General features: G+C 55.8%; 1 protein-coding gene across 3 annotated transcripts in view; it reads right to left on the reverse strand.

The window, feature by feature from the left end:
- Positions 1-16,656, reverse strand: part of CDH4 (cadherin 4) — a 539,030-nt gene that overhangs the window by 118,742 nt on the left and 403,632 nt on the right. For all 3 annotated transcript variants that reach the window (XM_023251048.2, XM_019826279.3, XR_002740881.2), the window contains exon 4: positions 13,211-13,384. In XM_023251048.2, coding sequence (XP_023106816.1) covers positions 13,211-13,384 — 174 coding nt within the window. The remainder of the gene's footprint in view (positions 1-13,210; positions 13,385-16,656) is intronic.

Genomic DNA, 16,656 nt, shown 5'->3' on the forward strand with positions numbered 1-16,656 from the left:
GGTCTGGGTCTGTCTAAATGCTGGTCCTCGTAGGCACAGACCCCACCTGACATGCTCGGGCGTGCAGAGGCCTGAGCGGCTCACATTTCTTCCAGAACAGTGAGGACAGTGGGCCCGGGAGACTGCATGTAACACCCCCACCCCTTCCCCTGCCAAGTGACAGGGGTGTGCCTGGGTGGCTCAGCCTGAAACCCTGGGAACCAGAGAGTGTCCCTGTCTCTACCCCCCACTCCCTAATCAAGTCGTGTGGAGTCTTTCTTCCGGCCTGTCTGGGCTCCCTGGCACCCCACTCCTCCCCAGGCACCTCCCCTGCCCTGCCTGGCCCACACCACCTCTCCCCTGGGCCGGCTCCCTCCTCCCGAGGCTCCGCTGCAGCTCTTGTCCTTAACCTTCCATCCCCCACCCAAAGGCACTTCCCAGACCACCACGGGTGGGTTTTCACAGGCTTCTCAACATGTGGGGCAAGGGCTGGATCTCCTGCCTGGTCCAGAGGGCCCGAGGGGCTGCTGGGCTCCCGCTCTCCTCCCGGTCTGCCCTCCCACCTCTCCTCACTCACCATTCTAGCTGCAAAGACTTTTCCAGTCCTTGGGTATACCGGGCTTGTTCCTACCCCAGGACCTTTGCACTTGCTGCTTCCCCTGCCTGAGCTTGCCACAGCTGGCTCCTACTCTTGCAGGAGCTCAACAGCGGCTTCTTGGAGAGGTCTTCACCAACGCGCCCCACCTAAAGCACCTGCTTCCTCCCCACCTTGCCTGTCCCCGTCTGTCTCATCCCTGCGTTTGACCTTCTCTGTGGTTCCGTCCATCTTCTGGCAGTTTCCTCTCCTCTTGTCTGTCTCCACCACCAGTGTGTTAGCTCTCGAGGACAGGACAGAACTATGACCATGGAGAGGCCGCTGTACCTCAGTGCTGACCGGAGCCGGTGCTCAGTGAATGCCCCCGTGTCCTCATGATGCGCTATGGGGAAAGGTGATCAGCACGCGGTGGGGCGAGGCGGAGGGACCCTCCCTTCTCCAGCCTGGAGGGCCTGGAAGGCTCCGGACTCTTCTGAGATGCTGGTTAGTTGTCTGCTTAATTTTGCTTTTAACAGACCGAGGACGTAGTCCTTTTCTCGTCTTCATCCCCTCACATTTTTGGGAGAATGAGATCGGCCTCTCCACTTGAGAATTACAGCCCGTGAAGCCTCTAAAAGCCAAAACCAAACAGGTGACGCAATCGAATAGCAGCCTGAAGGCCCAAAAACTTTGTGCAGGTGCTCAGAATGTGAGGCCTCTTCCGACGGCTGGTACGGAGATGTCCCTGAGTCCCGGGTGTGTGGCCGGAGACCCAGCCGCTGTGGGAAGGGACTGCCAGCCAGAGGCAAACAAAGCACAGAGGAACTGTGTCACAGCAGCCTCGCCAGCACCGGCTCTTTCTCCGGCGTCACTTGGGGGCAGACGCGTGGCTGTCCCAGCGTCACTGGGGAGGCCAGAAAGCAGCGCACGGTTTTCCGTCGTCTTCTGTGGCCTGGAGCGGGTCTGGTTTCCCAAACACCACCCGTCCTTGGACCCTATCCGTTCCGACTGGCTTGGCTTTCGAGCCTGTGTCCCCACACCCTCCTTTCTGTGGGTGGCAGTTGGGTCTTTAAGCCGAGAGCTTGGTGAGGGCAGCTGTCTCCATGCTGGTTGTGTACAAGCCAGAGGAAGTTGCCAGGAAACACCAACAATCGTCGTGAGCGTGAGCGGGTCTCCCGCGGGAGAGAATGGCCCGGACCCCCAGGAGGGCACACGCGGCCTTCAGCCCGTCTCCTCCTTGGCTCTAGGGAGCACCTGTTCCAGGCACCCAGGCAGCTCCTGACCCCATGTCTGGGTGGCGCCTGGGACGCGGGAGAAGGACCCGGGGCCCGTGTTTTCACCTGCAGCCACGCTCCTGTGCTGTCCGTTCCCTTCCGAGCACGCAGCCATCTTTGAAAACAAAGCCTGTGTGCTACGCTGTCCCAGCTCCGTCCCTGCAAGGCCCAGCCCTGGGGGCTTGGGCTTCTGGAGGGTGCTCTGTGGCTGCCTCCCAACCACGCGCACCGGGGCCCGAAGCCCCACGGCCCTGAGGCCACCGAGTGGACCCCGAGGTCCAAGGGAGGCTCTCACGCCTTGTGGGTCACGAGTGTCTGGGCCAAGGCCCCCACTGCCACCGCCGCATCACCCCTGACGTAGGGCCACTCGAGGAGCAGACACGCCTCGCAGGCGCCGGTCCCAAGGTGACTTTCAGGGAGCCAGCAGGGCGGGCCCCGAGCCGCCCTGGCCGAGCCGCCCTGCAGGGCAGACCGCACAGCGTGAAGAGCCCGGCCTGTCTTGCACGCCCTGCCCAGAAGCAGGGGTCCCTGCGGGACCCTGCAGAACAGTCTCCTCGCCAGACCCCGTCCTCACCCCTGCCCCCGCCCCCCCCCCAAACCTAAAGCACGGGTGCCTCGCCCCCTCTCGCCGGCCTCAGCCCCTCACGCTTCCCAGTGTGCCATCCTCGCGCCCTGACCCCGGAGCCAGGCTCACCACATGGCCACACGGGCCAATCCGCGGCTTGGCGGGGACGTCACTCCCCGGTGTTCACAGGCGCTGGCCTGCTCAGGATGGGGGAGCGGCCCGGAGCCCCGGGTCAGACACAGAGCGGGATGTTCCTCCTGCGGCTGCCGGGCGCTCCTGCCCACATCCCTGCCGCCCCCCCACCCCCCCCCCCCCCCGGCAGGAAGCGGAGCTGGAATCCACCCTGAGGTGCTGGCTGGCCAGGGCCCCTGCCCACTTGTGTCCTGCCCGCACCTGCGTGTCGCTCCGTGCCCACGGGCCCGCCCTGTCCTTCCCAGGAATGTGCTGGCCCCATCGAAGCTGCTCGGTGCACTCTGGCCCCGGGGGACGCAACCCAGATGCTCACAGGGGCCCCACGGGACTGTCGGTGAGCGAAGCAGGGGCAGAGGCTCCCGGTCCCGCTGACGCTTGCACCCAGGACGGGCTCGTGGACGGCGGCTGTCCCGAGCGTTCAAGGAAATACTCTCACGTGTGGTTTTTCTCCAGGGAACGGAAGCCCTACGTTCCACGGCGTAAATGCTGGGAACGAATTCACGTTTCCGCGGAACTCCGCTTACATCACACTACACGCATCTGCAAGGTGACCGGGTTCGGGCTGCTGGTCCACCCACCGTGGGCCAGGCCGGGGGCGCCCTCCGCTGCTCTGGGATCTCAGGGAGGGATGGGGGGGGGTGGAGAGTCACACAGGGGTGGCCCCTTTCCCTTCAAGCCCAGGCTCAGATCGGGGAGAGCCCAAGGGTCTCGCTACTCCCACAGCAGCAGCAGATCCCAAATCTTGAATTTCACTGAGATGGAAACGTAACAAAGAGGTTTTGTCGAGGTTTTCAACTCCGTTACCGTGCCAAGCAAGGGCGGTGGAACAACGCCCTTCGGAGCTGGCCGCTGCAGGGGCCCCCTCACCAGGCAGTCTCCTTCGGCCGCTGCCACTCTGCCTGGTCCCTGAGCGGCAGCCGGAGGGGTCTTGGCCAATCTAAGCCTCATCCCATCACCCCTTGGGTCTCAGAGTAAAACAAGTCCCCCCCACAGTCACACGCCCCACTCAGGACCTGGACCTCTGGTTCTCCAAGCTGGCTGCTCACCCTCCCCCTCTCTCTGGCTGTCTCCGTTCAGTCACTCTGACCTCCTGGCTCTTCCTCTAAGACTTTGCTGTTCCCCCTGCTCAAATCTCTTCCCTTCTGCAGCACCATGATTCTTCTGCTACTGTACCCCACACCCTCTGGCCCCTAATAGTTGGTTTACTTATCTCTCTCCCCTGAACATAAACTCCAGGGTGGCTGGACTCTGTCTCATCCGTTCTCTGTGTACCGTCTGCACCTGAACAGCACAGAACGGGCGTTCAGGTTGTACGGAAAAGCTTAATGAGCGTGTGATGGATGAACAGATAACCTTCCCCACGACCTACTGTCACCATTTCACACCAGAATGAAGGACACCCTTTTCCAGGAGAGGGCCGCCAGCAGCCTTACCCCAATATACTCTGAGGACTCGACCCCCTCTTGGCACTTGTCGGAGGACCAGCCCCACCCTACGGTAGCCCCGGGGCAGCCAGAGGGGACAGGGGAGTTTCCCTGGTAACAACTAAATTGTCCTGGAGGTAAGTGAGAACAGGAACAGTGAACCAGACCTGCCAGCCAGGTGGGATGCAGCCCTCACCTGCCCAGCCACCTCCTCCCACCATTGCTGGACACTGCTCCTTGAGTTCCAGAATATTCTGAGCCCTGACCTGATCGGCCCGACCTCCTCTTTGGCCTCCACAGTGAGGCCCAACGGAACTCCCAGCTCGTGCCCACACTTGCAGATGAAGTCTGGTCTGCAGACTCGAGCCTGGTGGCCATGGCAAAAGTCCTACTCGGCGGGAGCCCCGCTGTGACTCTCCATTTGTGGCAGGTGCTCAGAGCGCCTGCCCTAAACACCCACCCGCACAAGGCACTACAGCAATTCAACGACTAAATCAAATCTCTGAATATTAAATTAATGATGGAAATCTAAAATATTAATATATTCTAATTAAATATTCTCCAATAAATTATCGGAGCATTTGCAGTGATTTGATTCTACTTCCGTTTCTTCAAGATCTTTCAGCTGCATAAATATAGCCATTAAAGCAATTCAAGAAAGGGAACGTTTTCTGCTCCGGCGAGGGAACGGTAGACACAAAGGATCTGCACTGTTCTCTCGCGCGATTGATTAAATCACAGAACCCAAGGCCGCCGAGTCGGTGAACGGCTGCTTTCTTCACGTCCCTCGGGCTTTAGCAAGGACAGTGTGAATTCCCTTCAGGTCTCCACCCGATGTGTAATTACAGGGAGCCTGGACGGCTGCTGCGGAAGGGTCTCGAGTGGTGTGTTTGTGTTGGAACCCGGGCTGGGCGGGGGGGCAGGGCCTGAGCCCCCCCACGGGGGGCTGGGAAAGCGGCAGTTCCCACCGGGACTCACGGTGGGAGGAGTCACAGAGTTTCCAGGAGAACGTCACTCCAGGTCCTTAAGAACTCCCCTGGAGTCACGTCTTCAGTCAACGGCTCCTTCCGTTCCGGTGACAAAGCCGTGGATGCCACTGTCTCTTTAGCTCTTATGAATTATAAACCCCACAATACAGCCCCACACCTTTGCTTTAAACAGTCAGCTGTCTTTTCAGTAAAATATTATCCCCCAAGTGTATCTTTTCCCGTTCTCCCCATCCCTTCCTGCAGATCTAAAAAATTTCCGGCCTTGTCCTTTCTTTTCAGCCTGAAGAACATTCTTTACCACTTCTTGTGGGTCTGCTGGTAATGAATTCCCTCAGTTTGCTTATCAGAAATGTCTTCATTCCACCTTTAATTTTGAAGGACATTTTTTTTCTGGATACAGAATTCTTGGTTGATAGTTTTCTTCATTCAGCGACTTGAAAATGGCCTTCCATTGCCCAGTGGCCTCCGAGAGAGAAGCCAACCTTCGCTGCCCCTGCCCTCCGACAGACTGTGTCTCTTCCTCTGCTTTCAAGATTTCTCTCGAGTTTCTGAATTTCATCAGTTTGACTGATGATCAAGATTGGGCTTTCTCTGTATTTATCCTACTTGTGGTTCAACAGATTTCTTGGCTCTCTGTAAGTTCGCTTCTCTTATCCAGCTGAAATTTTGTGTTTCAGTTTTCTACCATTCTTCAGATTAGGTGATGTCTACTGATCTGTCTTTACTTATTTAATTATTTAAAATGTTTTATTTATTTTTGAGAAAGAGAGAGACTGCGAGTGGGGGAGGGACATAGTGAGACAGGGACAGAGGATCTGAAGCGGGCTCCACGTGGTGACAGCAGAAGGCCACATGTGGGCCTGAAACTCACAAACTGCGAGATCACGACCTGAGCCGAAGCTGGACGCTCAACCGACTGAGCCACCCAAGACCCCCTGGTCTATCTTTGAATGTAGTGACCCTTCTGCCACCTACAATCCACTTGGAAGCCCACCCAGCAAGTTTTTATTAGAGATATTGTACTTTTCAGCTTCACCACTTCAATTTGGTTCTGTTTTTAGTTTTCATTTTTTCTGCTATGGTTCCACATGTATTCATTCGTTCTGACTGTGTTTTCCTTTGAGTCCTTGAACGTATCTGTACAAGATATTTCAAAAGTCTTGTTGGTAATTTTAACATAGTAATCCCAGAGTTAGATTCTGCGGGCAGTTTTTCCCTCTTAATTATGGGTTACATTTTGTCTTCTTTCTCTCTTTTCTGTCTATTTTCTGGGGATATGTCTAGTAATTTTTGTTTGCGTATTGGTCATTGTCGATGATACATTGTACAGACTGGTTCTGTTACCTTTCTCTGAAGGGTGTTCATTTCTGTTAAGGCAGGGGGTTAACTCGGCTGGACCTAAATCTAAATCTGTTTCCCTTGCAGGAGACAGCAGTTGAAACTTCTGCTCCGTTCTTTCAATCTTCTTGCTGTTGTTTTTTGCTGGGTTCTTTGGAGTCTCCCTCCCACACGCACAGCTCCCTGGCTAGGCAGAAGTTATAAGCAGATGTGAGAGTCTCCATCTGTGGCTACACGTCTTACAGGATTGATCCCCTCACATTCCGCTGCTTTGTCAGTTCTAAACCCCATCTTCCGACCCCTCTGACCAGCGAGATTGGTTTTCTGTGTGAGAGCTAGCTGCCTGTTGATGGCAGGATGAGAAGTGATCTCAGAGGGAAAGTCACATAAACAAGATCTCGCCCAGTGCTGTTTCCTCCTTTCAGTTCCTGTCGGCTACTGACCACTGTCCAGCAACTTCAAATAGTTGCACACTTTTTTTTTTGCCGAGTTTATAGTTGTTATTTCAGAAGTGTTAGTCTGACATACGCTACTCTACCATCACCAGAAGCGGAACTTCCGAAGTAATTAGTTTCAAGGATTGTATATTAAACCTCACAATCTTCAAAATGATCATGAAAGGCTAACCAGTAGAGATGGGCACAATAGCTGTGTCATTCACTCATTTGATAAGTCCTTAATGACACCTACTTTGTCCCCAAGGTTGTGCTTGACAGGCGGACTGTCCCTCAAGGACCTTTATGTCTAGTGGGAAAGACAGATCAATAATCATGACAAAACAGTGTCAAAAACTCTGCCACGGTGGCAGGCAATGGGGCTGCCATGCCCCCTGTGGGAGGGCCTGTGCCGGTCCTGGGAAGCGGGGTATTCTCAGAGGAGGCAGGGAGGGGCCAGGCTGGGGAGCATCAGGTGCAGTGAGAAAGCCCTCCAGGCTGAGGGAAGGGCTCGTACGCAGGAGTCCAGGTTACCAAGGGTGTGACCAATCTTCACGTAGCCCAGCATGGCTGTAGTTGGGTGTTCCAAGGAGCGGAGTCAGACCATGAGGTCCTGTGAGACATGCTAAGGAGTGAGACCCTGTCTTGGAGACTGAGGGAACAGAAGAAGGGGGGAAACACACACATGCCACGTCTTAAAGGGCCACCTGACTTTCGTGAGACGGTGAATAATGATCGCTTGGTCACTCACACATGAACGGATGCCTTCCAAGAGCCAGAAACTAGGTTCCTAGGCGAACGCAGTGATGACCACACCACAAGGTTACCCAGCGGACGTTTTGCAGGATAACACGGAGTCAGACTTCAGCTGGTCCCATCAAATGCATTCATGCATCTGATCAACATCTATGGAGGGTCTACCCTGGGTCGGATACGGGGTGACTCTCCGTGTCCCTGTCTCACACGTTCACAGTGCCGACCCCGGCCCAGGACACATCGCTCACGGAGCTCCGCAGAGACCCCACCCGTCCGCATCCACACAGGTCGGCAAATGTTTGTGGTTGGATATGAAGCAATGTGGCACCTGTGCACAGAACGGGAGCCAAACATCCTGGAAAATGCGAACCGGTCCGGTGTTCTCAGCTCTCTTGGGCTGGTAGGTGGGACGCGGATTCTGGCCGTCCTTCTGAGCCCCCTGCAGCCGTGCTCTCGTGGGCTCCCTGCTCTAGAAACGGCCTCCTGCTCATCTCTCACCTTCGCCGCGTGGCTACCCCTTGTGCTAAGCGATTATGTGACGATCTCCTTTCCAGGCCTTGCTCCGAGGACAGGTTTGCACGAGCTGCTGTCTGTTAAAATACCGACTTCTGAAATTGAAGGATGTGTCTCCCGGTAGCACAGCCTTCTTCCTCATCATCTTGAGCGGGTTCCTACAGTTGCCCCGGACAACCTCTCAAGGTAACAAGTTCTGAATTTTTATTAGGCTTCTTAGAAGTCTGATTTTATCCTCATTCCGAATCTTGCCAGAAGTCAAACCTAACACGCACACTAGAAAAGCAAGTGGCTTTTCAGAACCCTCCACGAAGGTACACATGAAGGAATCCCAACCGTGGTAGCGAAGGGACCAAATTCTGAACGACGTGCAGCAGGCGGCCTGCCCGCAGGCCCTCGGAGCTGGAAAGCGCTCTAGTCCCCTCCCTCTGAATCTGGTGCCTGCACGGTGCTGGGCACCTCAGCTGGCCCCAAACCGTCCCTTCCAGAGCCGGGATTCAGGAGCAGGGAAAATCCCCTCCTGCCCCTTCCCAGAACACAGGGTCTCCGGCTTCCCAGGGGATCAGCCCGCCTGCGAGTGTCCCCCCTCGGCTCTGAAGCAGGGACAGCCCGGAGCTTCCGAGTGCTGCCTCTGTGATGTGGCCGCTCTCCCCTCCCCACTTAAATTTAGACGGCGGCCTAATTCCGGTGGGCACGCCCGCAGGAGCGCTTCCATACTGTGCCGCAGACACTCCCCGCTCCTGGCGGCCCGGCCCATCGTGGCCAGCCTTCCCTTTTTAGGGTTCTCCTCCACCCAAGTCACTTATTCATTCTCCCTGCATCGCAGAACTAATGCTAGTCCTTCCAAGGAAAAAGCCTGTAATTAACAGAGGCTTTTGGGGAAGAACGTTCTGCCTGCTTCTCTCCTGCCCAGTTTTTCATTTAGCATATTTTATCAGAATGAAATGCCTTAATGAGCACACAACTGCAGCTGATCCCAGCTGAACCTCAAAGTGCTCCTCGCTTGGCTTCCCGGCCCCATCAAGCTGTATTCACGTTTGCTGGGACTCGGGCTTGTTTCTGGAGCAACTTCCCCCAAAACAGGGACAGGAAACTCATCAACGTCCTGCAGACAGAGACGGGGGCAGGAAGCCCCCCCCAAACCCCTGCCTGGGCTAGGTAAGAGCTGAATGGGGGGAAGGGAGCGAGCAAGAGGAGGAGGGAGGCAGGAGGTGAGCACATGACAGTGTGGGTGTCATACGCGTGTGCTATCACGTGGGATGGCACGGGTGCACACGTGTGTGTGTGCTTCTGCCCCGAGTTCTGACATGATCACTGGGCGTGCACTTGGAAAAGACAAATCTCTTACAGAAACTGTAAGGAGATTCTGTTTTCCATCTGCTGAGGATGCATCTCCCCATAAGATCCCAGCTCGGCTTGGGATTCCGTTCCACGGAAAGTACTCCACCATCAGTCAAGAAACTCTGAAGGCCCACCAGGAGGGGCCGAGATCTCTGCCGGGACCCTGGTGCCCCGGCCTCCATGGTGTGTGAGCCGCTGGGCATCCAGACAGCGCCCCCCCCCCTGGGCTTTGCTTCCATCACTCATTCAATGAACGTAGTGCCTGCTGTTTACAACACCAGAGGCGCGGGAGGCTGGCCCCCGTTTCTCCGTGTCCCTTGCGATAAGGCACGGCCACACACCTGGTTTCGGCCAGTGGACTTCAGGCAAAATGAGTGCCTGCCACGGCCAGGCCTAGCCGGTCCTGCAGCCCTCATTCCGGGGCCCCGAGTGACCGTGGTACAGAGCCCCCCTCCCCCAAAACACTTCACAGGAGCAGGAAACAACCCGTCTTGTGTTCAGTTCTGAAATTCCGGGAACGCCCTTGATAGCAGTCAGCTAACACTAACCCACACCCTATCCTTCAGCTCGTGGCCTGTTTTGGAGTGGCCGTGCCCAGCACGGAGGTGGCCCTCCCTATGGGGGCTGCTGGACACGCCAGGGTGTCCGCGGAGCGGAGGACAAATTTGTTCAAAAGCTCAGCCACGGGGCGGGCCAGGGGACAGCGAGGTTGAGCTGGTGCCACCGGTTCCCTGCTTTTCTCGGCGGACACCTGAGGCCACGTTCCCGTTTCCCTCCTCGAGGTCCAGGTTAGACGTGTCAGTGGCAAGGGGGTCCTCGGGATGCTGCGGCCCCCATCAGAGCACACAGATGTCCTTGTGACCAACCCCCTCCCCCATCAATGCATCCACGGGCCGTGTGGGAGCCGAAGGCTCGGCCGGCGGGGGAGACTTGGCTACTCTTGCCTCCAGCTATGACTGACCGGCCCCCGAGACCACAGCGGGTCCCTCGGGTAGAAAGTACAGAAGTGTCTTCTTCTCCATCATCCAGGAGGGGACAGGCCCTGGGAGTCCTCGCGGGTCGGGGGCTCTGCCTACGGTACCTTTCACAGCCTGTGTACGGATGGGCGCAGAGGAGGAAAGATTCGTGTGTCCCTCCTAGGACCACTAACCTGAGAAACTCTGAAAGCCAGGACAGCAGAACATTCCAGAAGTGCCAGGATGCACGCACAACATCACGCGTGCACCTGCGGCGCGTGAGCAGACCAGAGCCCTCGGTACCCATCACAAGGTCGCGCACTCACTATAAGGTTCCCGCCAAGTGCCGGGGAGGTGGGCCAGGGCGCTTCCCAGATGCTGGGAGGTAAGCTGGATGTGCGCTTGTCAAACTGGGCTACGTCTGGCCCGGTGCCTGTTTCTGTAAATAAGGTTTCATTGGAAGACAGACACGGGGATAGTTAACGCGTTGCCTACAGCAGCTTTCGTACCGCCAAGAGTTGAGTATTTGAACCCGAACCTGGCTGGCTGTTTAAAACGGCTACTATCTGGCCTTTACAGAAAAAGTCTGGCGACCCCTGAGTCAGAGCAACTGCTTCCTACCAAGCTGATCTTTGAGCAGGGCAAAGCACGAGGCCGAAAGTAAGACTGAACCACACAACGGCAAGCCGGCTGGCCTTCCACTAGGCTTTCCATCCTGATGACATTCAAGAGGAAGCTGCTGGGACTACGGCCTCTTTGGAAGGCTGGTATTTGCTCTTCGCCTCCCTTAGAAACAAGTCCCAGGCGGCCTTCAGGTTCTGAGGCTGACAAGTACACAGCCAGACACCAACAGCTGTGTTTTCTCTGCCTTCTGCGAGTCTCCCGGTCAGCCTTCCTCGCAGCCACCAACGCCAGCTTTCCAACTGTGACCGCAAATAAAGTCTCCTCTTAGCATAATTTACATTAAAAATGAATCCCTGACAAAAAACACTAGGTAGGCCGGCTGATGGATGACGAGTGCTAGTCAGACACGGGTCCCCGAGGGCAGAGAGGGGGCGCGCACGTGGGGGCCACAGAGCTAAGTCATCAGCGCCCTCATCCTGTCGGTGGCCGGGGGGTTGGCAGACTGACCTTGAACACGGGATCCTGGGACTCCACCCCCAGGTTGGGGTTCACGTCTTGAGTGTTTCGCTCAAGTCTGTGCCTGCATCACAGGGACCTCCCAACACTCAGGACACTCAAGGGCAGGAGGGGCTCTGGAAAGCTCCAGCTCCCCGTCTCACGGGGGAGGGGGAACTGAGGTCAGAGGGTGGCTTCTCCCCACGAGTGGAAAGACTGTCCCGCGTCCCTCCTGCGCCCTCACGCGCCTGCAACACAGGCCACACTCCTGACCCCCGAGGGTGGGGGGCTCCCCCACCAAGCAATCCTGTGACACCGGCGGGGTGTCTGAAGTTTAACTGACACAGTTTATTCTGACGCGGGCTGCGAAAACAGCAGGTGTCCGTCCCACAGGGAGGGGCTCAGTCCCGCATCGCGGCTCCCACCCAGAGGGCCGGCCACGACCCCCTCGTAGCCCAGAGCAAGTCTACTCGCTAGATTGTCATAACGAGTGTAGGTCAGGAACCCCCGATGGGTAAGATGCGGACATGCCAGGCTCCCTGCCCCTCCCCGGGCCGCCAACAGGAGGCTCTCCGCACCCTGTCCCTCGGGGTTTTTATGGAAGCTGCATTACAGACTCGGTTGATTAAGTCACTGGCCACTGGCAACAGACTTGACCTCCAGCCCCTCCCCGTCCCAGGCGTTTGGGGGGCAGGGCTGAAAGTAAGGTCTCCCCTCTCGGAGTCGGTTCCCCTGGCAACCAGCAACCAGTCCCCAGTCCTTAGGGGACTCTCCAAAAGTCACAATTAACATGACAAAAGACAACTCCAGCGCTCTCAAGGGGCAGGAAATTCCTAGGGTTTTAGGGGCTTGGTGCTTGGGGATGAGCACAAGTGTCCTGTCGCAGGTCACCACCTCAGGTGCAGTGCCCGCAGGGCCGTGAGGTTCTGTGGCCGGGGCACCGAGGCCGTGGCGTGTGTGGAGGGGCATCGGCTGCGGGGGCCCGCTGCCTCGCTCTGCTCCGTGTCTGCATTTGAAACGCACAGCCCAGCTCCCTGCGTGGGTGCAGCGGAGACAGGACAGGCTCAGCAGCCCCAGGAAGGAAGGCCACCCGTAGCAACACCCCGCCCAGTGGGGTGAGGCGCTCCCCAACGATGGGGCGCTAAACAGGATCCTCACCGTCGTTTAACCAAAGTATTGCCCGCAGTGGGTTGCAATTTTCTCCAAAGGGAAGGAGAAAGTGCTAGTTGATGGCCTTGATTTTGAAACACAGATCTGTAGAACCACTTCTTCCCTTCTCCCAGGGAAAGCACCTTTGGGGAGGGGACCGGGAGCTCGTGCACTGCAGGAGCCCTACCCCCCACTAGGGATGCAAAAGCCCCAAATTTGGGGTCACAGTCTCCGTCCCAAGTTCCGGAACTTTCCACATCCCCAGCACAGACACGCCGTCTTTCCACCATCCAGCGTCTTAGTCGTAATTGGAAAAGAGTGTGAGCAAAGAAGGGTGCCCAAGTCGCCACCCTGCCCCCTTCCATCAGCACAGGCGAGCCGACCCAAGTCCGGCCGGACCCCCCTTCCCTGGAGGACGAGGCTGCCCTTCTGATCTCTGTCTCGTGCCGTCTCATTACCATCTTGACCTTCTTGGACACCGAGTGCAGACCATCCCGTGCTCCCGCTCCAGGACAAATCCGCCAGACTCACCTGCAAGATCCCGGAGGAGAGGACGCACTGAGCTAGCTACGACCCTCCCCAGCCAGCAGGAGGGGTCTCCACTTACCCGCACCAGCTGCTGTGGGAAGGGCCCGCGGGAATTTTCCGGCACGTTGATGGGTGGGATGACCCAGTCTCGTTTCTGTCTCCTCAGCCCGTTGGCATTCTGGTGCTGGGGCCACGGCAACAGCGTGTCATTCGGAGGCTGAGAGGCGTCCAGACCTGCACTCGGCTTCCCTTTCTGCAGCATTAGCCGGAGGGGGGAGAGAAGAGTCAAAGAAGTCTGGTTAAGTTCTGCGCAGAGGAAAAGGCATCTGTTCAGAGAATCTGTTCTGTCCTAGATGAACACAGAGAGACTGGATGATGCTTGGGAAAGTGGCTAAGTGTTAGGGGAAAAAAATCAAGCAACGGAAGAACGGGGAAAAAATCACAAGGGAAAACACAGTTTATTTATTTATTTTTATTTTTTTAACATTATTTAATGTGTATTCATTTTTGAGAGAGAGAGAGAGAGAGACAGACAGAGTTGGACCAGGGAAAGGGCAGAGAGAGAGGGAGACCCAGAGTCGGAAGCAGGCTCCAGTCTCCGAGCTGTCAGCACAGAGCCCAGCACGGGGCTCCAATTCACAAACCGTGAGATCGTGACCTGAGTGAAGTTGGACGTTTACCTGACTGAGCCACCCAGGCGTCCTGGAAGACACAGTTTAATTTAAAGTTCTTGTTTATGAAAACACACCCTAAACACAGTTGATAACCCCGGTAAACATGATTTACAACAAATCTGTCAAAGGATGGAGAGTCTCATATATAAAGAGTTCCTACAAATCAATAAAAAATTTAAATCTTTTTGGTAACAGGAAAGGACATGAATAGAAAGTCATGGCAAAATAAAAAATCAGTAAGCTTATCAAAAATGTTCACACCTTCCGTTAATCAAGTGAATGCAAACTGAAGTAACGTACTCTCTTCACCTATCAAACTGACAAGATTAAATGAATGGATCTTCAGTCCTGTGCACTGTGCCGTGTTAGTCGGCTCAAGCGGTGTTTGAGGGTGTTGGAGCCGGCGTTAGGCAGACCCGGTGTCTTGTGTCTATGTGCACCCTAAGGTCCACTGACTCTGGGCGAGTCGCTCTGTCCCTCCAAACTCTAGCCTGCTTTTATAAAACGGGGCTGGCAATAACAACACTGATTTCAGAGGGTTGCTATGGCAACTAAAGCCATCAGAGCCCCTGCCTATGGGGCAGCCACTGGGACTGGATGGTGGCTGAGCCCTGACCGGATGCTGCTGGGGGCTAACCACAGCCTTCTGCTGCTTTGGGCCAGTCCATCAACAGCCTCAAAAATGCTCCTTGCTGTCAGCTGTACATCAATTAAAAAAAATTAGGAAAAAACCCCCCAGTAGCTCCACAGCTGGAGATCTGCCCCCAAAACACTACACGCAAACAAACATCTCCATATAAAACGTTCACTGCAGATGTTTTTGTAATAATATTATGGATATTATGTATACATCAAGTAATGAAAATAATCGGAAAAAAACCTCTGGAGATCTGATAGCCACAAATAATAGGCAAAAACATTTTTTTAATGTGTATTTATTTTTGAGAGAGAAAGAGAGAGACAGAGGCAGAGCGTGTGTGGGGTAGGGGCAGAGAGAGGGGGAGAGAGAATCCGAAGCAGGCTCCAGGCTCCGAGCTGTGAGCACAGATCCTGACGCGGGGCTTGAACCCACGAACCGTGAGATCATGACCTGAGCCGAAGTCGGACGCTTAACTGACTGAGCCCCCCAGGCGCCCCTAAATTGTAGTCAAATGCAGAATGCTATGTTTGTATCTTGGGATATTACAGAGTCATTAAAAGCTACCCTTTGGAGACGGGGACATGACGAATGTCCATCAAATAATGTAAGTGGAGAATGGCAACAGAGTATCCACGTAGCACAAGTCCCTATTTGTGTGTGTGTGTGTGTGTGTGTGTGTGTGTGTGTGTAAGGACACAGAAAAGACCGGAAGGAAACATCAAAATGTAAACTTTTGTTTTCTCTGCTCACCAGGGAGCTTTCCCCAAGTTTACTTTATTCCTTTTACCTTTCTATATTTCTGAATATTGCAACATGTATGACTTTCTATATTAAAAAGTTTCTATATTAATTTCTAAATTAAAGGAGCCACAGCAGAGCTTCACATACACACGCGGTGTCTGCGGACCCTCACGCGTGCGCCCGGTATCTGTGCGGAGCTCCGAGTACGCACGGTGTCTCTGGGTGTGCCACCTCCTTGCCCCGGCACTGTTTTCATGGCTGGTGCTCGTTTGACTCTGGTTTGGAGCCAGCTGCACATCACGGCTCATAAGGCAAAGACACACCTGGAATAGGACAGCCCACAGCACCTGGCCAGTCCACCCGCCTCTAGCCACGGCGGGTCCCACCCTCTGCCAGCAAGATGGGCCTGGGTGGTCTGAGCACTGCCGTCTGTGGACCCAGGACCTTGCCCACTTTTTTTTTTTTTTGCAAAAGAACTGCTTAGAAATAAGTTAAGTACATGTGGACAAAACTACCTACTTGATGAAAAGGTAAACTCTTCCCGAATCCATGGGCAATGCCACGTGGACAAGCCACAGGGGAAGGAGACACCCCTCTGGGACACCCCCAGGCCCCAGCGGACTCCCGGCCCGAGCTCCTGCAGTTGAGCGTTTGAGGCAACTAAAACCACAAGCCTTTCGTCCACCACTCCCCACCTTCATCGGAGAGGGGCCACCCAAGGTGTGCATGTCCCCGGGGGCCTTGACTTCTGTTAACGTCAAACCAATGGCTGCTGTGACTCATCTTCCAGCTCTCAGGATGACACAGCGATGGGGTCGCATCCTTACTTTCCTCCGTGAGCTTCACAGAGAACCACAGAACCGCTTTCAGAACGGTCCTGGCCACACACGGTCCCCTCACAGCCCGGGCACAGACAACTGCCTTCCCTGCCCACATGAGTAGCTGGCGCCTTGTGGGCCGTGAGCGTCCCTCGCGGTCTCTGCCTGAACTCCCCTCGCCGACTCAGCAGGACGTGTCCTCAAGCCCACTTTCCTAGGGAGGCACAGAGGGGGCCTCAGAGAGGCCGAGTCACTTCAGAAGGTCACACAGCTCAGTGGGCAGGGACAGGATCTGAACCTGGGAGTCAGACCTCAAGACCGGAGCCCCTGGCTGAGTGCCACCCCTCACTCGTGGGTCTCGTTGCCTGGAGGTCACATCCCCTTTACCCGTCCTCAAGTCATGTGTGCGGAGGCCCGGCAGGAGTCAGCCTTCCCGGAGAACTGCCTGCAGTCTGTGTTAAGGGGCCCCCAGGTGACTGATGCGTTCCACAGCCCGGTCTGGGGGCTTCTCAGCTCGCAGCTAAATAGTTCGCCTGTCCCCGGGCACCTGCCCCGGGAGGAGGGACAGGGTTAGTGTTTGTTCTTAAGCGTGTCGGCTTGAGGGCAGCCTGCCGGACTTGGGAGCCTTGCACGAGATGCCAGGGAGCCCCGG

The sequence above is a fragment of the Felis catus genome, chromosome A3, assembly GCF_018350175.1.
Source record: "Felis catus isolate Fca126 chromosome A3, F.catus_Fca126_mat1.0, whole genome shotgun sequence".
Taxonomy (NCBI): domain Eukaryota; kingdom Metazoa; phylum Chordata; class Mammalia; order Carnivora; family Felidae; genus Felis; species Felis catus.